The 21673-nt window shown below is 49.2% G+C and overlaps 1 protein-coding gene across 3 annotated transcripts; it reads left to right on the top strand.

The window, feature by feature from the left end:
* The first annotated feature begins 4103 nt into the window (after positions 1-4103).
* On the top strand, positions 4104-20439 carry LOC117039977 (zinc finger protein GLI1-like). 3 transcript variants are annotated; one of them, XM_033137477.1, is made up of 12 exons: positions 4227-4323; positions 4803-4901; positions 5131-5223; positions 6339-6534; positions 7611-7776; positions 8120-8227; positions 8903-9043; positions 12086-12235; positions 13420-13584; positions 13931-14161; positions 16177-16450; positions 17174-20439. In XM_033137477.1, the coding sequence occupies exons 1-12, from the start codon at positions 4227-4229 to the stop codon at positions 19258-19260; spliced, it is 3807 nt and encodes a 1268-aa protein (XP_032993368.1). In that variant the 3' UTR covers positions 19261-20439. The 3 variants fall into 3 exon arrangements, with proteins under 3 accessions (XP_032993359.1, XP_032993351.1, XP_032993368.1); XM_033137468.1 differs by lacking the exon at positions 8120-8227 and having other exon boundaries at positions 4104-4323; XM_033137460.1 differs by lacking the exon at positions 5131-5223 and having other exon boundaries at positions 4104-4323; positions 17174-20437.
* The last annotated feature ends 1234 nt before the right edge of the window (positions 20440-21673 follow it).

Below are 21673 nucleotides of genomic sequence, written 5' to 3' on the forward strand. Positions count from 1 at the left end.
TTGTGCCCTCCATCTTTCCCAGCATCAGGGTCTTTTCTAGAGAGTCTTCTCTTCTCATGAAGTGGCCAAAGTATTGGAGCCTCAGCTTCAGGATCTGTCCTTCCAGCGAGCACTCAGGGCTGATTTCCTTCAGAATGGATAGGTTTGATCTTCTTGCAGTCCATGGGACTCTCAAGAGTCTCCTCCAGCACCATAATTCAAAAGCATCAATTCTTTGGCAATCAGCCTTCTTTATGGTCCAGCTCTCACTTCCATACATCACTACTGGGAAAACCATAGCGTTAACTATACGGACCTTTGTCTGCAAGGTGATGTCTTTGCTTTTGAAGATGTTGTCTAGGTTTGTCATTGCTTTTCTCCCAAGAAGCAGGCATCTTTTAATTTCGTGACTGCTGTCACCATCTGCAGTGATCATGGAACCCAAGAAAGTAAAATCTCTCACTGCCTCCATCTCTTCCCCTTCTATTTGCCAGGAGGTATAAAGATATCACATGGCATTATGAATCTTTCACCTTGTAGTGCTATAGTGTTGGCTCCCTCTGCTGGAATCCAGAATACATTGTTGGCTGTTAAGAAACAGCAAATGGTTTGCAAACATTTGAAGCAGTGATGATAGAGTTTGCTACTTTAACCAGTCCTGGCTTCTTCCAAAGTATCCTGGGAACTTTAGTTTGTTACTGGTGCTGAGAGTTGTTAACCCCTTTCCTCTCATAGAGCCTACAGTTTCCAGAATTCCCTTGGGAGATGGATTGATTGTTAAACCACTCTGGGAATTGTGGCTCGTGTTAACTCTCAGCACCTGTAACAAACTACAGTTCCCAGGATTTTGGAGGGGAAACCCATGACTGTGAAAGTGGTATGATGTGTCTTAAAAGGCACAGTGTAGATGGAGGCAACATTCCCTATGACAGTCCCTATCATGCAACATTCCCTATGACAGTCCACAAAAGCAATCCTCTAAACAAAGGCAAAAATGAGTGTTGGGTGGCGACTTATGAACTGCTGACAAAGGAGATACATCACCAGTAAATATATTTGCATGTGTTATTTTATATAAAGAGATGCAAGTTTTAAAATAATTACTATGATTTATTTATTTCATAAAATTTAATACACTGCTTGATTGCAAAAAAGCCCTCAAAGAAGTTTACAAAAAAGGCAAAACAATATGATTATCAGTTTTAAAAAAATAACAGCAATAATTGAAAACACTGAAAAAATTAAAATCAACAATAAACTAAAAACAGATCAATACATGCACCAGCTTTCTAAATACCTGGGCAGACTTGTCTAAACAAAAATGCTAAAGTACACAGTGAAGGCGCATTCCCAGTATCAAGAATTCTGATAGAAGCACTGTACATTTGACCAGACTATGACCAAGTGACCTGTGTGCCCATCCAGGCTGCTAAATGTTGATGGGCAACTTGGAGGCCCCTCCTGCTCACCTCTCCTGATGGTCCTTGCTTTTTGAGCAGAAATTGGACCAGACAACTCTTCAAATAGAAGGCATCTTAAAGCAAAGGATACCTCTGTGGAGTTAGGGTACATCACCACCTTGAGTGAAGGGCGCATTGCTGTGTCAGCCATAGTATGTGTTTGCCACTCAAGATGGGAGGGAGTTCCTGTGGATCCGCACAGCTGGGAATAGGGTTGCCACCTGCACAGAACAGGACACACAAGCACTAAGTCAGTGAAGCTGTCCCTCTCTATGCCTGGAGAAGGCTGCTGTTAAATGGATAAGAAAGTCAACAATCCTTGTTGTGTAAAACACGAGTCCATCAGAATGCAAGCGGTGGTGAGGAAGACCTGAGCTTGTGCCACACTTTCATGTGGGCTGGTGGCCCTGCATACTTCCCGTGTATTTCATTGCACCCAGGTTGGAAGGAGATCTTAAATCTGCCACCACTTAGAAGTATTTTCTGTTAAAATTGCATTTTATAGTTTATACAATGAAAGAGAAAACAACAGCACAAGTACAAATGACTCTGGAGTAATACAGGTAAAATTCATGCACACAGCACTTACTTGGTCTGTAACAGTATAAGAAAGAGAACCTAAGGCTGATGTTCTGTGCCCATTTACCTATTGAGCCTTGCTGTGAGGAAATCTGAGTAAGTGGGCGGAGGGGAAGTGAGTGATGTTCTTTTGGTGAAAGTAATAAATGGAGATAGCATCCCAATGGAAAGCTGTGGGTGGTCTTTCCATAGAGTGGTGATGGCAAAAGTATGGGAGAGAGAAACACACAGCGTAGCAAGTTCCTTGTGTTTGACTGATATCACCAGGTGATATGCAATAGATAGAAAGGTGAAAGCAGGGTTAGGGGGGATGAGTTGTCCTGTAATGTCAGATATTTGCTCAAATACAGTTTCCCAAAACCTTTGAACTGGGTTGCATTCCTACCACATGTGCAAAAAGAATCCCACTGTTCACATCCCCTTCAGAATAGTGGTGAAACAGCATTATCAATCCAAAACAAAAAGGACTCTGTTTTTTGGGGGGGGGAGGAGTAATTTTGAACATTTTTTTAAAATTCATTATAAATCATTTCCCAATACCCTTTTACCTTTTTACATGCCCACCACATGTGGAAGAATGTTCCCTCCACTTCTTTACACTTCCAACACTGATCTGATTCTGTCTTATAAATCTTAGTCAACCTATTTGGAGTTAAAAGGCATTTTCGTTTTTTTATTCATTTATTCATTTATTTCCCCAGAAAGGGAGGAGTTAATATTGTATCTATTTAATTACAGTATGAGCCTCTGATTCTCCCCTCACTCCACTCTGCTTTACTAGAAAACTCTTTTCCTCCTTTCATCAGAAAACTGGGGTGTCACTGCCTCTGTCTCTCTCCAGATTTGTCAGCATTTTGTGGGAGGGATTCAGGCACATACTGAGAATTTTAGGTTTTTTTTTCAATTAAAGTGGATTACTGTGCTTTGTCGCTCTAATGCAATGAATCCACTTAAAAAAACAACAAGAAGAAGACTTTTTGCAGCTCGGGTAAGCGACACTGAAAGGTGTGTGGATTGATTGAATGAATGACAAATGGTAGATGTATAAAAACAGCAAACCGGGATGAATGCAGGATGAATGTTCATTCTTGTGTAAGCTACGAGCAAACAAATCAGAACAAATACTCAATAAAGACTGGATATAATCTAACCCCCGTGTAAACTTTGTGCAAGCCAAATCAAGAAAAAATAATAAATTGGCCGTCTGGAGGAGCCCTCCGTATCTGTTTAAGGGCATATACTACTGTTACTGGAGCTAATCATGGAAGGTGTACATTAAACCTGTGTTATCATAGGAAGCTGCCTTGCACCAAACCAGACTCTTGGTCCTGCCCCGCTCAATATGATCTGATGTGACAGATAGTGGCTCTTCAGAGTTTCAAGTGGGTGGGGGGAGAGAAAAGTATTTTCCAGCCCTGCCTGGAGATGCCAGGAATTCAACCTAGAACTTTCTGCATGCGACGTATGTGCTCTGCCACTGACATGTGACCCCCCTCTCTGTCAGTGATGAAAACTAGGGTCCTTGGATGAACTGCGCAACAAGACAGGACCAATTCTATTCTTTTCCACAATGATTTTTATTGATTTTAATATACACATATAATTACATCTAGTAATTACATAAAATAACTTATATTCTGTATCTAATATCGACTTCCAATCTTCCATGTTCTGTCTTCTTTAAATCAAACTTTAAATTTCACATTCTTGTCCAATTTTCATAATTTTATAACTAATCTCTCAAACTTATACATCTAATGTTCTCAAAATATACATAATTTGTTTCCCTTTCCAAACATCTACTAATTACCTTTCCGTTCTATTTCCATTTGCTGAATTTCCCTTCCCGTTATGAGGTTTAATTCCATATTAATCTACTATACACATCTTGTCTATATATGTCATATAATTTCCCCATTCTTTTCGAAAAGGTTCGTCACCCTGTTGCCTGATTTTTTATGTCAATTTAGCAATTTCCATGTATTCCATAATCTTTTGTTGCCATTGCTCAACTGTTGGACCAATTCTAGAGCCACCACACCAGTGACTGTGGGATCTTGGGTGATGGTCTCTCTTGTCTTCTCACATGACTATACTCTGTCTCTTGCAGATCTGGATCCCTCAGCAGGAGAACTGCCACTTCCTGGCCCACTGTAACCCACCAAAAAAGCAGATGTGTCCCTGACTGCATCCAGCCTCCGACAAACCATGTTCAACCCGATGAACCCACCAGTTAATAACTACGTAGAACACTGCTACCTTCGCCCCCTCCATGGGCAAGGGCAACCCAGCACCATGGTGGAAGGTCAGTCTCACAGCACAGTCTTCTTGCTCAACACTCCACCTGAGCTATCTGTTTGCCTCTCCTTCTGTTCTTTCCCAAGAGGGCTTTCCAACCCACCCAGCTTCCTGGAACCTTTTCCATGTTGCTATGTCTGCTGAGGAGCTCTTGCATGGAACCCTTTAATGCTACGGAGGATTTGTAGAGAGGGTTTTCTAGAAATGCATGTGCACATTCAGTTTGCGCAGAGGACCAGCAAGCCTTGCAGATCCTCGTTTTTCTCTGTGCACCTGACACAATGCCCTTGTGTCTCAAAACACACTCATCACACCCATCGAGGTAGATGTTGGAAGGGAATATTATCAGGGGCCTTGTTCAGGATTCGGTTGTCTGCCAGTACTGGTCTTCTCATTGAAGAGCCCTTGATGACATTCCAAAGAATCCCAGGGTGGACCAAAACATCCCCTGCTTCTATTAATGGCTCACTCCCTGTTCTTTTCCAGGAATCAATGACTTGTCATATTACCACCAAGCCAACTCCATGGGGAATCATCACACCTATGGGATGCCACCTGGAAGTGAACATCCTTCTCATACTGATGGTGAGTTTCAAGGACAGGCGGCGGCAAATTCATGAGAAGTAATGAGTGGGGGGTGAGGTTGAAGGGGACACACTGCAGCTTACAGACTTGAGAGTACAGATAAGTAAGCACAGGCAGAAGTTTTGCATGCAGCTGGAGTTTTCTCTGATAGTTTTGCCATAGCTGCTGCTCTTGCTGAAAAGGCAAGCTCTTGTGCAGTTTTCAAAGTGGCTTGTCTCTTTTGCTGTAGGACCTGCCGTGGTGACAACTTCCATGCAAGCCCCAGCACATACATCTCCACTTTGGAACATGCCTGTAATTACTAGAGGCTGTCCCGGACAAGGTCAGCATCAAAGGTCAACAATATAGGGCACCTACCTGGGCCCACACCCCCAAGTGGGGACACGCTACTGACCCTAGAGCCTCCTTGAAATATACTCGGAGTCAAGTGTGAATTTCATGCTCTTTATTCAGCTCATAGTAGCAATGAATGGATCTTTCCCCAAAATGTCTGCTATATATACATTATTTACACAATGGGCCCCACGTGATTGGCTATTTCCGGGCTACTCCTGTAGGCCAATCATGTTGCGGATTCACTTCCTCCAGGAGCATGATTGGCTGCTCTTGCGGGCCAATCAGTTCGCTGATTCACTTCCACCCGGAGCTGGATTGGGTGGCTCCCGCGGACCAATCAGACTGCTGCATTCTGGATCCTATTGTTCTAGGACCAATCAGACTGCTGCATTCTGGATCCTATTGTTCTAGGACCAATCAGACTGCTGCATTCTGGATCCTATTGTTCTAGGACCAATCAGACTGCTGCATTCTGGATCCTATTGTTCTAGGACCAATCAGACTGCTGCATTCTGGATCCTATTGTTCTAGGACCAATCAGACTGCTGCATTCTGGATCCTATTGTTCTAGGACCAATCAGACTGCTGCATTCTGGATCCTATTGTTCTAGGATTCAGCTCAGTACATAACACCCCTGCTTTTGTTCTTCCGTCTTGCTGTGTCAACTGGTTTACTTTCCCACTCCAAGGCTGCAAATACACTGTCCGTTTAAAGCACATGACTTCCCACAAAGGATTCTTGGCTGCTGGGAGTTGTAGTTCAGCAACACCTGGAGGGCCATGGCTTCCCCCTCCCTGTCTTAGAGGGCCAGGCAACCTCATATGACGAAATGCATTGGGGAATGTGCGGGTTCAATCCCTGGCATCTTGCCCTTGGGAAGGGAGAAGATGCACAAACAGCTTGGTGACCTGCCAACATTCATTTAGAGCACTTCAATGCTTTGAATAAATGAATAAACTCTAGATAGCCTTGTAGGTGGGGAACCCTGTCTGAAAACTTGGGAGAGCAGCTGCCAGCCAATGTTGGCAATATATTGACCCAGATGCAAAGTCTGACTAAGGATAAGGCAGCTCCGTGTGTTCTTCCTGTTTCCCACCCAGGTACTCGCTTTTCTACGCCCCGAAGCACAGCCAAGTTGACCAAGAAGCGAGCACTGTCCATCTCTCCACTCTCGGATGCCAGCATTGATCTGCAGACTGTCATCCGCACCTCTCCCAATTCCTTGGTGGCTTACATAAACTCCCGCTGTGCTTCGGCTGGTGGCTCCTACGGGCACCTCTCCATTGGCACCAGCAGGTAGGTGTTCCCTTCCGGGATAGGTCAGGTTTGTGTGTATTGCGGAACCCCAACTTTTTTTAGGACCAGGGACATATTTGGAAACCTGAGGAACTGTCCCGGGCACCATAAAATCCTGTTCCTCTTATAAAAACACTTAAACTCAGGAACTCAGCAAGTGTTAGACCTCTGACTAAGAGCCTTCTTCACTTATATGCAAAATGTATGGGAAACTCTCATACACACCCAGAAATGTCAGCCAGTTGTGGCTCTTGAGCAAATACGTGCCATGTCTTTGCAACATATATTATAAAACCTTATATTTTAAAAAGTCAAACATGTTTTTAAAAATGTTCTTGACCCACTGTGGGCTTGCATCACCTGTCTGTCTCTCAATCCTCCCAACACCTGAAGTTCTCCGTTTTCCCCAAACTGGCACAAATGAGCTTCCACTCCCCCTTCTTCCCACTCTAGCCATTCTGAAGCAGAAGCATATATGCCCCACTTTCTATGATTTACTCTCTGGGGAAGCACACCAATGTCTGCCTCCAAAGCCAGAGCCTTTTGTGTCTGAGGAGCACTGCAATAAGGAGGGGGGAATCCTCACACCCAAACCTGACTACATCTCCTCAATTCCGCACTCCTTAGCTGCCCAAGCAAGCCCAATTATAGATAGTCAAAGGGTAGTTCTGTTAAATTAAGGTAAGCCGGGTAAGGGGATGATGTACAAATGCACTCTGAAGAAAATGAAAATAGTTCTACGGTTGTGCTGGAGATACAAAAAAAAACTTCCCGGTTATGTTAGTTCTCATTCTCCACTCATAGTGCCCCCCAACCAGAAGTTTCCTCAGCTCCATGTTTCACAGCTGGATGGCATTGCCTGTGCCCTTTCAAGCATAAAGGCTAGAAACTTTCCTTGCCCTTTTTGTTTTTTTAAAAAAGCTGCTTTTGGGCTCTGTAACACGTTATGCACTTCTGTTGCATCATGTTACACATGCACAGCACTGCCACTATGCAAATGCTCATTGCGCAAATAGTGCATTGTGCAGGTGTTCTGCGTGCAAACAGCTTGTGCTTTCTTCTGTCACCCTCGGCAGTCCTTCCCTTGGGTTCCAGAGCCCCATGGGCCACCAGAAAGCTCAAGGGATGTCGTTTGGCCACAACCCACCTATGGCTCCCTGTGGATCTCATGAACACATACCTGGCCGGCCAGGGATGATGCACCATATGCCACCACCCCGTGGGATGCTGAAACACTGCCAGGTAAGTGGGTATCAAGTTCACCCACCCGCCCCTCTCAACGTGTCACGCTCAAGCATGTGAATACCCAAAGCCCCCAACATGACACCGCTGTACCCATTGCTTACCAAGTCCCATAGCCTGCCCACCCCCAACCCCCCACAAAAAGCCCTCAGAAATAAATGTTAACAACCCAGGGGTGCCTTAGCACTCTTGGTAGGCTCTTAGATTAACCTCTCGCATTCGTTTGGGAAAGCAAGATGGGTGGCCGTAGAGTTAACAGAGGGAGAAGGGTCCTCCTTCGGGTCTGGGGCTGCACTGGGAGAGGGCACCATCACCTGGAGCTCTCGCCGTCTCTTTCCCACAGCTGAAGTCAGAGCCCAGCCTGGGCAGCCCTCTGGATGCCCTGAGCACCAAGTGCATGGAGGAGTGCTCGGAGGGTGACATTTCCAGCCCAGCCTCTACAGGGACACAGGTAACATCGGGCCACACCAATGTGCTCGCACAGACACAGAGCGTGCCCTCTCTCCAAATCCAGAGCCAAGTGTCCAGGACTGGAGTGGCTCATTTGGAGCTGGAGGGGCGGTGGGGGCGTGGAGGAGAGAGAGAGGGAGATGTTCTCACCATCAGCGTTACACATAAAAACCAAGGTGCTTTGCTTGTTTTTCCTCCCAACATTTCAGTCTCACAGCTGGATATGTCAACTCCGCTCTAGGCGTGGTTCATGCCACCTTCGTCTCTCACTCGTTGCCAGTCTGTCCACAAACCAAACTGCATGTGCAGTGGGGATTGTGTGGGGCAACATTTAGGGGGCATGGAGGAGGGGGGGGGAGGTCCTGGTGAGCAAGCAGCAGAAATTATTGTGCTGATGGAATGTGTTACTCAGTGCTACATTGGGGTACAACCCAATATCTGCTCCATTTTGACCAGATGCCATTGCATAAGTTGCTCACCCGAGAGAGCCCTAGCAGAAGCTTGTTTCAGGATCATATCCTTTTGGTTTGTGCAGGCATACAGGTATCTGATGGTTGCAGCAGAGGCATTGGTGGCAGGGTATTTTAACTTACTGACAACACTGAGATGATCATATCTTGATCTGAATTGTTCCCAAGATTTTCTGAACACGCTCCATTTCTTACCTCCACCCCAGGATCCCTTACTAGGCATGCTTGATCCCCGGGATGAATTGGAGAAGGAAGACGGGAAAGTAGAGGCTGAGGCAGTGTATGAGACCAACTGCCACTGGGAAGGGTGTTCCAAGGAATTTGACACCCAGGAGCAGCTGGTGCACGTGAGTGATGTGGGCCTCTGGGCATGATTTTTTGGGGGGTGGGGTGGGGTGGGGGGTGGACGGGATGGGAGGCATCTTAGAAGTTGGTGATAACTTGAAGAGCTGACTTACACAGTCCAACCCCCTGCCCTGATTAGCTGCATCAGATACATCCTGGCAGATCTGAAACCAGGCCTTCTGTCACCTGGGTCAAAGACCCAGTTTGGCACCCATCCACCCTCGGATGTGTGTTTGCAAACACGCATGCATGCACATACATACATACATATAAACACACACACACACACATACACACACACCTCAACACATTTATTCATAAAGGACATAAAAATAGGCAATAGATTATTTGAATTCAAAGGAATCCTAAGAAGTATTCTGACTGTATGACCAAAGGGAAAGTGAGCATCCCTTCCTGTAAAAGCAAATTGTTTGTCAAAAGTAGAACTTCCATGTGCCGCAGTTGTCTATCTGAGGTCTGGTTTTGAATTGGATTTATTTGGTCACAGGATCATTACAAGACTGCATTACAAGATCATAAGATCAGCCAAGACCCTCTGGTTTCCTTTCAAAAAGTTTTTTGTCCTTTTCTTTGAGGCTATTTGTCACCCACCCCTCTTCTTGGTTCTGTGCAAACCCTTTCAAGGAGTTTTGACATGTAAATTTACTCCTGAGTAAGCTTCAACAAGATTCCTTTCGATTTTATTTTTGTTGGAAGGGATGCCAAGGATTATGCAGAAAACTCAGCTAAAGCATCCATGACAGATGGTCATCCGACCTCTGCTTAAAAACCTCCTGAGGCAGACAATTCCACGGTTGAACAGCTCTTACCGTCAGAACGTTTTTCATGATGTTTAGTCAGAATTTCCTTTCTTGCAATTTGAATCCATTGGTTCAAGACCTGCCCTCCTCCAGAACAGGGGAAAACAAGCTTGCCCCATGTTCCATGTGACAACCCTCTCACTCTCTTCTTTTCCAGGATAAACATACCCAGCTCCTTCAACCATTCCTCAAAAGGCTTGGTTTCCAGACCTTTGACCATCTTGATTGCCCTCCTCAGCACACATTCCAGCTTGTCCACATCCTTCTTAAATTGTGGTGCCCAGAACTGGACACAGTATTCCAGGTGTGGTCTGACCAAGGCAGAATCAAGTGGCACTATTGCTTCCCTTTATTTGGACCCTAGGCTGTTGATGCAACCTAGAATAACATTAGCTTTTTTGCTGCTGCATCACACCGTTGACTCGTGTTAAGCTGTGTGTGTGTGTGTGTGTGTGTGTGTGTGTGTGTGCAGCATTAGCTACCCCTCCCAGTTTGTTGTCATCTGCAGATTTGATGAGCATCCCTTGATGATGAACAGCAACAGGCCCAGGACAGAACCCTGCGGCACCCCACTTGTCACTTTTTTCCTGGATGATTTGTTGTTGTCGTTCAGTCGTGTCCGACTCTTCGTGACCCCATGGACCAGAGCACGCCAGGCACACCTGTCTTCCACTGCCTCCCGCAGTTTGGTCAGACTCATGCTGGTAGCCTCGAGAACACTGTCCAACCATCTCATCCTCTGTCGTCCCCTTCTCCTCCTCCTCTGTCCAACCATCTCATCCTCTGTCGTCCCCTTCTCCTTGTGCCCTCCATCTTTCCCAGCATCAGGGTCTTTTCCAGGGCGTCTTTTCTTCTCATGAGGTGGCCAAAGTACTGGAGCCTCAGCTTCAGGATCTGTCCTTCCAGTGAGCACTCAGGGCTGATTTCCTTAAGAATGGATAGGTTTGATCTTCTTGCAGTCCATGGGATTCTCAAGAGTCTCCTCCAGCACCATAATTCAAAAGCATCAATTCTTCGGCGATCAGTCTTCTTGATGGTCCAGCTTTCACTTCCATACATCACTACTGGGAAAACCATAGCTTTAACTATACGGACCTTTGTCGGCAAGGTGGACGATGAGGAACCATTAATAAGTACCTTTGGGTTTGGTCAGTCAACCAGCTACAAATCCACCTAAGTTACCTTGTTCGACCCACATTTTACCAGCTTCCTCATGGGAATATCATGGGAGACGTTGTCAAAAGCCTTACTGAAACCAACCACCAAAAAAAGAAATCAGATTGGTCTGGCATGACATTTTTGAGAAACCTATGCTGGGTCTTAGTCAGGTGTCCCCAGACTTACCAGACCTTGGGCTGCTTCCTCCAGCGCCAATCGCGAGGGCGGGGGAGCGCACGCCCACATGCTATTTCCGGTGCACTTTCGGGTCGGTGGAACGCTGGAAATAGCTTGTGCGCGTGCACATGGGCCTCTGCAGACCCAGAAGTGCGCCGGAAATGATGCTTGTTCATGCGCACAAGCTATTTCCTTCGCTCCGCTGACCTGAAAGTGAGCAGCCGCGCTGCGCCACACCGGTAAGAGCGGGTGGCGGGGGTCACCAGGGGCCAGATAAATGAGCCCCTTGGGCCGCATCCGGCCCGCGGGCCTTAGTCTGGGGACCCCTGGTCTTAGTAATCACAGCAACCTTTTCTAAATGCTCCCAGACCAATTGTTGAATTAACTGTTCTGGACTGAAATGCTATTTTCCCTTGCATATAATATTTATTTATTGGGGGTGGGGGGATGTGTGCCTATATGATGAAGGCGTGTTCTTGGGCTTTCCTCAGCACAAACATATAAATACAATAATAACTCTCCTTCTTCCTGTGTCACCTTGTAAATGAGCCTTCTTCAGCTTCACGGAGAAAGAGGAGCTCATGGTTGCCATTCACTTTTTCATCTTTCTCTCCAGCTGAAACGCAGACAAGCTGGAAGGCTGGGAGCCTCAATGGCGCCCCTCTGGAAGCTCCACCTGGGTCAGAAACACTGGCTAGACGCGCCCCCCCCCCCGCCCCAGTTATGGCTCTGCATCCTGGAACGATCCCTGCTTCCACTCTGTAATGCTTTGCAGTGATTAGGCAGGATCAGAAGCTAAACCATAAATGCTGGTGATGAATTAATTGTGTTTGCCACTGACTTCAACTGACTTTTCACCTCTGCTCCGTTGCTCCCCTGTCATTGCAGCATATTAACAATGAGCACATCCATGGGGAGAAGAAGGAGTTTGTGTGCCACTGGCGGGAGTGCTCTCGGGAACAGCGACCCTTCAAAGCTCAGTACATGCTGGTTGTTCACATGAGGCGCCACACAGGAGAGAAGCCCCACAAGTGCACAGTAAGTAGGGTGGGCTCAAAGAGCCAGCTGGTTTCCGGTCCTGGGTGGAGGATCTGAGGATAGACGGAGTTTGATGAGGTTCGCACCATGACTGTCTCCCTCCTGGTCTTCTTCACAATGAGTACTGTTCTTGTATTGCTACTATTCGGCTTCTGCTAACATCTGTGTTGTTTCATTCTCTACTATGTCCAGAACAAACTTAATTAATTTCAATGCATTTCGGTGGAATGGAAACGTCAAAAGCAATGCAGAAAATAATGCAATTATTTACATCACTGGTCTTCAACAGGTGGGTCAGGACCCACTAGTGAGTCATGGCCTGATCCAAGGTGCATCACAACAGGAGCGCTGCCACCATGCAAATATAGTGTAAAAGATTACGAAATGGGTCCCCTAATGCAGGCATAAGCAACCTCGGTCCTCCAGATGTTTTGGGACTACAACTCCCATCGTCCCTGACCACTGGTCCTGTTAGCTAGGGATGATGGGAGTTGTAGTCCCAAAACATCTGGAGAGCCGAGTTTGCCTATGCCTGCCCTAATGTATGTTTCGGTTAAAAGTGGGTTTTGGGTCTGAAAAAATTAAAAACTGCTGATTTGCATAACTTGTGTGGACTAAAAAACTACAATAGTGAATACTGCTTTTATTTACTTGTGTTTCTGACCTTGGGCAAACTTGCAGATTGCACTAGTTTCAATTTCTGATGGAATTCTCTGATGTCCCTACTCCTGAGCAGGGGTGCCTCAACTTTTCAAGGAGGCAGCCGGGCCCCCTCAATATTCTGCGTCCCGTGGTGGGCCTTGCCGTGCCTACCCATGGCTGTGAAGGGAACCCATCAGGCCTTACCAGGCCTCCCTGTGGCTGTGGTGGGTCTCACAGACTCCTCCTGCCATGTGATGTCACACATGTGCGTCATGCTCGTGACATCACACGCATGCGCCAGGCACCCCCAAAGTTGGGCAGAACCCGGTGCCTGTGACTATGAGCCAAGTTCCATCTCCCACCACTTCCATCATGTATACCTGGCTGTGAAAGGGTGTGGCTGGCTGCCCCATTGGAAGAAGGGTGTGGTGTGTGCACAGAAGAAGCTACGCATTTGGGTTGGCACAGAGAAAGAGTGATTTTGCGAGGGTGGGGGTTCCCCATTTTGCCATACAACTACCCACTGCTTTGCTACCCTACAGTTCGAAGGCTGCAATAAGGCCTACTCACGACTGGAGAACCTCAAGACCCACTTGCGCTCCCACACGGGTGAGAAGCCCTACGTTTGTGAGCACGAGGGCTGCAATAAGGCCTTCTCCAATGCTTCAGACCGGGCCAAGCACCAGAACCGGACACATTCCAACGAGGTATGGCTAGCTGCCTAGGGTGAACCATGGAACCATGTAGCCTCACGTCAGAAAGATGGCAACCCCCCCCCTCCATGCAGTATTGGTATGACCCAGTGCTTCAGCCTGTCCACTAAGAGCTGTGCTCCCGAACCTCAAGTCTCTAGGTGCTGTTGTACTACAACTCCCATTATCCCCAACCAGCATAGGCAATAGTGAGGGCTCATAGGAGTTGCAGTCCAACATCTGGAGCGTCCCAGTTTGAAGCACACTTGTCTTACTATGAGGCAAAGTGAGTCAGAGAAGCATTCTGTGCCTAAAGTTACCACCTCCGGTGAGGGATAATGATCTGTTCGTGTCCTGGCAGAAACCCTACGTCTGTAAGATCCCAGGCTGCACCAAGCGATACACAGACCCCAGTTCTCTGCGCAAGCACGTCAAGACAGTGCACGGACCAGATGCCCACGTCACCAAGAAGCACCGCGGAGACACCATATCCACCAGCCGGACACTAGTCCTCCACAGCGATATGAAACAGGAGCGAGATAGCGAAGGCAGGAAAGACGAAGGCAAACTCATGGTGCCTGACTCTAACTTGGTAAGCTGTGCTACACAGGCAGCGTTGGGAGAAGAGAGACTAAATTCCAGTGCAAGGCATGTCATGGTTGTTTGGAGAGGACGCACGGAGGACGGATCTTGACACTGGGCAGTGGTGGCTGGTGGTCACTGAGACTGCTAGGGCAGAAAGAAAGGAGGCCAACAGTAGGTGGCGCCAGAGCCAGTGTTAGGCAGAGCCCACCAATTCCCTGCTGTGTTCTATGAGATGGAAGGTGGCAGACAGTGCACTGTTCACAAGCAGAAAGTCTGGTAGGTGGGGGTTGCCAGAAGGCAGACCGAGGTTGGTGGGGCAGTGCCCACCGCCAGGTGCCCTAATGGGTCCGCCTCCACACTGGGCTATGAGGCTAGGATTTATTGAGTTCAAGGAGCACTGGGGGCCACTTCCCTCACTTCTTAAGAAGCACAGAAAGGATGAGTCAGACCATTGGTCTTCCTGGCCCAGACACTGACTGGCAGTGGCTCTCCATGGCTTCAGGTGGGGATTTATCCCGTACCTACGGTACTTGCAGGTGCCAGGGAGCTGAGCTACAGACCTTCCCAAACCAAACCACACTAAGCCAAAGAGAAATATAGAATTTGGTGGGAATTTGTGATTCGGCCAAAAAGTTTAGTCAGGGAAGCTTCCTGTTCTTGCAGTCCATCCTTCGGCATACAGGCCTGGAGGAAGGAATCAAGGCACTTCATCTTCTACAGCTATAAATCTTCAGAAATTGGCACCCTGAGGATCTCAGCATTATTCCCGTTTTCCTTTCTACTGCCCCAATCCATTGCCCACACCAACTGGAATTTGCCCCAGTGATTAATCAACTAAGTAGATGGATCTGCTGAGTAAAGCTGGCAGCCCTATTTTTTATTATTTAAAAAATATTGTTTTACCATCACACGTTATTCAGCTTAAGAAGCAAGTTCTAGTTACATGTCTTATACCAGGGGTGGCCAACTCCCAAGAGACTGTGATCTACTTTCAGCAGTGATCTACCCCATTTTTTAGGGGTTCGGTTCGTTTTTAGATTACTGACCACATTATGTAAACAGCAAACAAAAACAGCTTCAAAAAACAGAAAAACTTTACCCCCCAAACAGAAAGCCCCAAATGGCTGGAAAACTCAGTTTCCCAGGATCCTCAGCCCTCGCAAAGGAACTACTCACCATGCAAGGGAACTCAGTTTCCAAAGCTCCCTTGCAACGATCAGCCGGCGCAACACACACACACACACACACACACACACACACACACACACAGACACACAGTGTCGGCTAAGAGCTCAATTGTTATTGAGATTTTGGGAGGGGGAGAAAGACCAGTAGTTGAGCTTTTTTAGGAGAGCTTTTTTTTCCTTTTAGGCTGCCGATAACCATTTTATTTTATTTTATTTGCTTCTGGGGGGCAGCCGCCCCCCCCCCCCCCCAGGTACGCCCATGCTCCTGCAGATACCATTTCATCAGAAGGTCCATTGTGCACAATATAGGAACCAGGCCTTTAGCATTGTGGCACCTACGCTTTGGGATGCCCTCCCCTTGAATATGAGACAGGCGCCATCTCTGCTGTCTTTTTGGTGCCTGGTGAAGACCTTCCTCTTCCAACCAGCCTTTTAAGCTGAGATCTTTCCTGTCTGCATCTGTACTAGAATTCTTTCTATTGATTAATCACTGGTTGTTTGCCACCCTGGGCTCCTTTGGGAGGAAAGAAGGGGTGGAAATGTAATAAAAGAAACAAGCAAGTACCCCACATACAGGTCCCAGTGAGTTCAAGTGGTAAAGCGTGAGAATCTTAACCTCAGGGTCGTGGGTTTGAGCCCCACGTTGGGCAAAAGATTCCTGCATTGCAGGGGGTTGGACTAGATGACCCTCGTAGTTCCTTCCAATTCTATGATTCTAAGTAGCCAAGATCTCTCCCCTCCCCACCCTGCATGGAACACCACCTTCCCCCCGAGTTGTTGTGACAATTGCTGTAACCCTGCAATGCGGCTGTGCTCCACCCCCCACCCACCCCAGAAACCGCAGCCCAGCCCCGGTGGCCAGTCGTCCTGCAGCAGCGAGCGCTCTCCCTTGGGCAGCGCGAACAACAATGACAGCGGCGTGGAGATGAACGCCAATGCGGGTGGCAGTTTAGAAGACCTGTCGGCGCTGGAGGAACCGTCAGAGCCCATGGGCAACTCAGGGCTGTCGGCGCTGCACAAGCTGGAGAACCTGCGCATTGACAAGCTGAAGCAGCTGCGCAAGCCCCTGTCCGCAAAGGGGGTCAAGCTGCCTTCCATCCCCGGGTCAGGTGTGTGGGGAAGGAGGTCTTGGGGGGGGAAAGGGGAGGGGAGGGGAGGGGAGGGGTGTCCACAGCGGGTCAGGCACTCATCTCCACCTCCAAATCCAGATGAGCCTTAATCTCTAGATCTCCAGCTTTCGTTCTTTTTAAAGGGTATGTTTCTAGCATTTGTAGAACCTGAGCTAGAAGTCAAAATAGACAGAAACTCTCCTGCTCCCCATTTTCATGTTTTACTTTGCGGTCCGCCCACCCCGATCAGAAAAACCCCTGTGGATGCCCATAGAATAGGGTCTGAACAGAGGGTTTCCCATGGACAGGAGGCAGTGAGAATAACAAGGCCCGTTGTTGCTCTTCAAGATGGCTACCAGCAGAGCAACATCAGTGCTGCTCCCCTGTTTTACTTCTAGCAGTGAAATAACCTCTTGCAGATACTGCTGGCCTCGGTCTTGTGGTCTCGCTCTTCCTTCTTTAGCCATTTAGCACTGCCCCCTCCCAATTAGGTCACATAGCTGGTTGAGCCATGTTTCTACCTGCCCTGCAGCTGACATCACATACGTTGCTCTAAATGTGACTGACGGGTGCCCGGGTCTCGCAGAGGAGCCATTTCTCCATTCTGTCAGGCCTTACCTCGGGCCTAGCAAGCCGGCTGCAAACCATGGGCTTTGCTTTGGGCTTGGCTTTTTGAAATGTGTTTTCTCCGTGCTTTTAGTCAACTGTGCTGCTTCTTCACAGGCTCCACGAGAGAGATGCCTGGCTTTTGTGGGCCACCCTCCGCTGTCTCTCACCGGCGCATCATGGAGCTGTCATCTGGAGACCTGCCCTCCCTAACCATGCCCGGTGAGCGCCGCGGCAGCACCAGCAGCACCATCAGCTCGGCCTACACCGTCAGCCGTCGCTCCTCCATGGTGTCACCATACCTGCCAGCTGCGGGAGGCCCTAATGGGGTGGGCCCACCTGAGGTGTATGACCCCATCTCCCCTGACACCTCCAGACGCTCCAGCGAGGCCAGCCACTGCGGAGGTCTTCCAGGACTGGGCAACCTGACGCCGGCCCAACAATACCGCCTCAAAGCCAAGTATGCCGCTGCGACAGGCGGACCGCCTCCAACCCCTCTACCCAGCATGGAGAGGGCTGCTCAGCCCAGCCTCATGGCAGATTACTCAGGCTCTGTCTTGCCTCCTTTCATGCATCGACACAGTGCCAACGAATACCACAGGTGCAGCTCTGGCATCCTCCACTCCCACCTAGCACTCGGCCACAGTGCTCGGCGAGCCAGCGACCCCTCACAGATGGTGGGTGAGGCCCACCCGCCCCCCAGAGTGCAAAGGTTCAAAAGCCTCAGCAACATGAGCCCAGGAGGCATGGGCAGAGCCAGCGGGCAGGCGACTGGGGGCTCGGATGCCAACCTGCAGCGCCACCTCTTCTCGCCACGACCGCCAAGCATCAGTGAGAACGTCTTCTTGGAGAACGCTACCATGGAGAGCACCGGCCCAGCTGGAGAGCAGGAACTGCTGGAGATGGAGCCTTACCTGGGTTACCAGGAGCAGAGCTACCCATGCCAGGCTGCGGGCATGGAGCTCCCAAGCAACGTGGCCCACCGAGGTGCGCCCAGGGCGGTAGGCAACTTGCAGATGGGTCCCGAACAGCTGGAGGGCGGCTTTGACCAACTGGACTATACCCAGCCCCAATGCCAGATGAGCCTGGCTTTCCACACAACAGTGCGGCACTGGGATGGCGACGGTGCGGGGCTTAACCCCGCACCCCCCTCTGCCATGGGGCAGTGCCACTCTGCCCAGTACGCAGTCCCAGATGCCAAGCACATGGGAGTAGAAGGTCATGCTGGTGAAGGCCAGCAGGGCACTTTCCAGTTTGGCCAGGCCCACATCAAGGCTGAGCAGCAGTTCCAAGCAGCTGTGCCTGCTCTGGCCTCTTGCCAGGGCATGAAGCAGCTGCCATACAGCCAAGCCCAGCCTGCCTGTGTCAGGGGTGAGGGGTACCACCAGCCTGAGAGCCAGCAGGCCCCGTGCTTTGGTATGGGGCAACCCCCCAGCAGGAGGCCCCAGACCCCCATGCTGCAGGTCAAGGAGATGATGGTCCGCAGCTATGTGCAGTCGCAGCAGGCGCTGATGTGGGGGGAGCAGCCAGCCGGTGATGCCATGATGGGTATAGAGAGTGGGGCACAGTGCCAGCAGCCCCAGCCTTACCCTGGCAGCCCCAAGTACCCGGGCTACCCTGCCAAGCCCCCACCGGCAATGGACAGCAAAGCACTTTCAAGCCCTGGGAGCCAGTGTTACAGCCCAGGGATGGCCCCCCACCCGCCTGGGGGCCCCAAGCCGCTGACCAGGCCAAGCAGCTTGTGCTACCAAGCCAGCCTCCCTTATGAGACCCCTGGCGAGGGCGGCCCCCACCGGCTGATGCGCTTGCCCCCTCTCCGCAGCCCTGAGGAGGCCAGAGCTTTCTCCAGCCAGCTGCACATGCCATTGGGCAAAGCTTCCGGCAACAAGTTGATGAACGCCCACCAACGTCACTGCCAGCCCCCCAGCTGCGTGGCAGAGGATCCGGGCGGGCCCTTCACCCCCAGGCTGGACATCCTCAAATCAGACTCTTTCTCTTACCTGCCAGAAGAGCAGGTGTCTAACAGCTTGGACACTCTGGACTTGGAGAACACCCACTTGGACTTCACAGCTATCTTGGACGACGCAGAGGGCCTCAGCCCCACCTCACCGCCCGGCGGCCCAGCCAACATGGCTGTGGGGGACATGAGCTCCATGCTGAACTCACTGGCAGGGGAGAACCAGTTCCTTAACACCCTTTCCTAGTACAGTTGGGATCATGGCTGAGATGACGGGGACCTGCTGTGAACAGGAACCAGACGGGCACAAGGAGAGACAAGGCCAGGGTACCTCTTGCTGGGCTGGACTCAATAACTTGGGGTTGGGGGGGGCAGGACTGGGGGCTCTGCAGGGAGACTGAGTCCAATTAGTAACTTCCAGGCTTGCCTTTTGGTACCAAATTGCATCTGTTGCAACCTCAGACGTCCTGTACAAGGTGGGTCTCTTGTTGAGAACTGTGCTGATGGTACGGGATGAAGGACAGGTGGCCGTGGGAAAAGGAAGTGGAGTCCTTCCACTCTCCCAGCTGGTAGAGCGAAACCCATCCATCCTCTGTCTCCCGCACTCCCCAAACGAAACCAGTATTCTTAATGAGCATCACCCCAAAGTGCCTCTTCTGCAGAGTCCCCTGTGCATCGAGAGCTCTGACAGGCTATCAGCCTGGTTGTAGAGTTTGTTGAGCACAGCTGCATACCTAGGGCCCATGTCAGCCTGGAAACATTTTATCCACAGAGGAACATGTGCAAAAACAGGGCTTTGGGGCAAATTGAAAACTTTGCCTGCATTCAGCAGGAGAGATCTGTGATCTTGAGCAAGCAGGAATGTTGCCAACTGTTCATAGCTCCTTCTTGCAAATTCCACAAGGAAGGAGGGAAGGACTCCCAGTGGAGGAAAGAATTGACTCTGTGGTTTTGCCTACACAGAGGCTCTGGAGGTTGGTGGTGGGGCTCAGAGCATCTACTAAGCAAGCTCTTCTTTGCACATGGCAAATACACTTCCGGCACATTCAGGCCTTTCAGCTCTCACCTGGTAAAGCTGCTAGACTGTCCGGAGCCCTGAATTCCACCTCAACCTGGGCATTTTCCATTAGCTCCCATCCTTCCGTTGCCACCATGACAAAGCTCACATTGTGATGTAAGTGTAATGTTGGGGGATATGCAAAAACATCTGCTCTGGCGGCTTCTGCTTTCCTAAAGATACATGCCTCTCCACTATCCCTTGCTGTGAGAGCAGAATTGTGGCATCTGGCCCAATTGCACCAAAGGGCCACTCCATCCACACATCACATTTTTAAGGCGTACATATACATAAGTGTCCTAATCCACCTCTGCTTGTGCATGTAAGTAGTTGTGACAGAGTACAGGTAAGAATGCACACATAATTTATACCAGCAGTTCCCAGTTGAGAAAGGGAGATTTCATTGGAGCTAGGGCAATGATGTTTACATGTACACTTAAAAACAGATGCATGTGATGAGCCCACGTTTGCATACATACAGGTGCACACATCAGGGAGCCGGGGTGGGCTGTGGATCCTTGCCTGAGTTTATTACCTCTTGATGTGTGAAAAGGTTCTTAAATGTCAGGCATTGGACAGAGAACTGAGTCCTAGGGCTGAAAGATTAAGAAGTGTATGTGCACAACAGGCACACAAGCAGACCATAGTGAGCCACAAGTGTAGAAAGCTGGAGGAACAGCATAGCACACAGGATTGAAGTGCCTCACATGCTCATAACTCGGACAAGCAAGCCAAGTTACAAGAGATGACAAACTTCCAAAGACCCGCCCCTGTGCTCTAAGATCACATACCAGTCCATCCCACAAGAAAAATCCTTCTTGAACCCAAATCAGTTCAAAGGCAGGTTCACACATGTGTGTTGTATCACTTGAGTTGGGCTGCATATCTGGAGAACATTTACCTCCTTTTGAATCTCCCAATTTGGCAGGAAGCAAGGCAGCCACAACTGCTCCTTCTGATTCACTCCTTCCTTGGCCCTTCTGTCCAGCCATCCTTCCCAACCTGTTTTAATGATCTGGGTTCCAGGATGTGCCACATGGGAAGCTGGTTGCCTTGACTCCCAGAGCATTTGGGGATCTGAATGTTTTTTTACAGGTTGTAGCATGGCAACTCCACAGGAAAGCAAATACAGTATATCCTTCCTCTAGTCTAGAGAAACATTGGCTAGAGGCAGCTCCTGCCATCTCAGTGTTCGATGGGAGGAAAAGTTGCTTTGCTACACAGCTGCTTTCGGGGCTGTTTGTTTTTAATGTGCAAAAACCTGGTTGGGGCTGGCAACCCTCAATCTGTGGCACTTGTGCTCAGCTGGTGAGCTATAGCTCCTGCCATCTATTCAGGCCAGGTTCCCCAATAGTTCAGAGGCTGGGTTCTTCAGTTCTGAATTTACATACAAAGATGGTGCACTTTGTTCACAGGCTACAAATAAGCCAGGGGTGGGGAGACTTGGAGGTAACGTCCAACAGACCCAGGTGACTAAGCAAAACAAGTGCTGCAAAGCTCTGGAGGGTTTAAGCATTGAGATGGACAACCGTGAGAGTGGTGTCAAGAGTTAAAAGGAGCCACCACCACCCTGTGGTGTTGGGACACTTGCCCCATTGTCACC

This window comes from Lacerta agilis, chromosome 2, assembly GCF_009819535.1.
Source record: "Lacerta agilis isolate rLacAgi1 chromosome 2, rLacAgi1.pri, whole genome shotgun sequence".
Classification (NCBI taxonomy): Eukaryota; Metazoa; Chordata; class Lepidosauria; order Squamata; family Lacertidae; genus Lacerta; species Lacerta agilis.

What these genes read in the sequence shown, in the direction of transcription:
- LOC117039977 (XM_033137477.1), top strand. Translation starts at nt 4,227, where the DNA reads ATGTTCAACCCGATGAACCCACCAGTTAATAACTACGTAGAACACTGC. An exon ending in GGATGCTGAAACACTGCCAG is followed by an intron (nt 7,777 to 8,119) that starts GTAAGTGGGTAT and finishes TCTTTCCCACAG; the next exon opens with CTGAAGTCAGAGCCCAGCCT. An exon ending in AGAAGCCCCACAAGTGCACA is followed by an intron (nt 12,236 to 13,419) that starts GTAAGTAGGGTG and finishes GCTACCCTACAG; the next exon opens with TTCGAAGGCTGCAATAAGGC.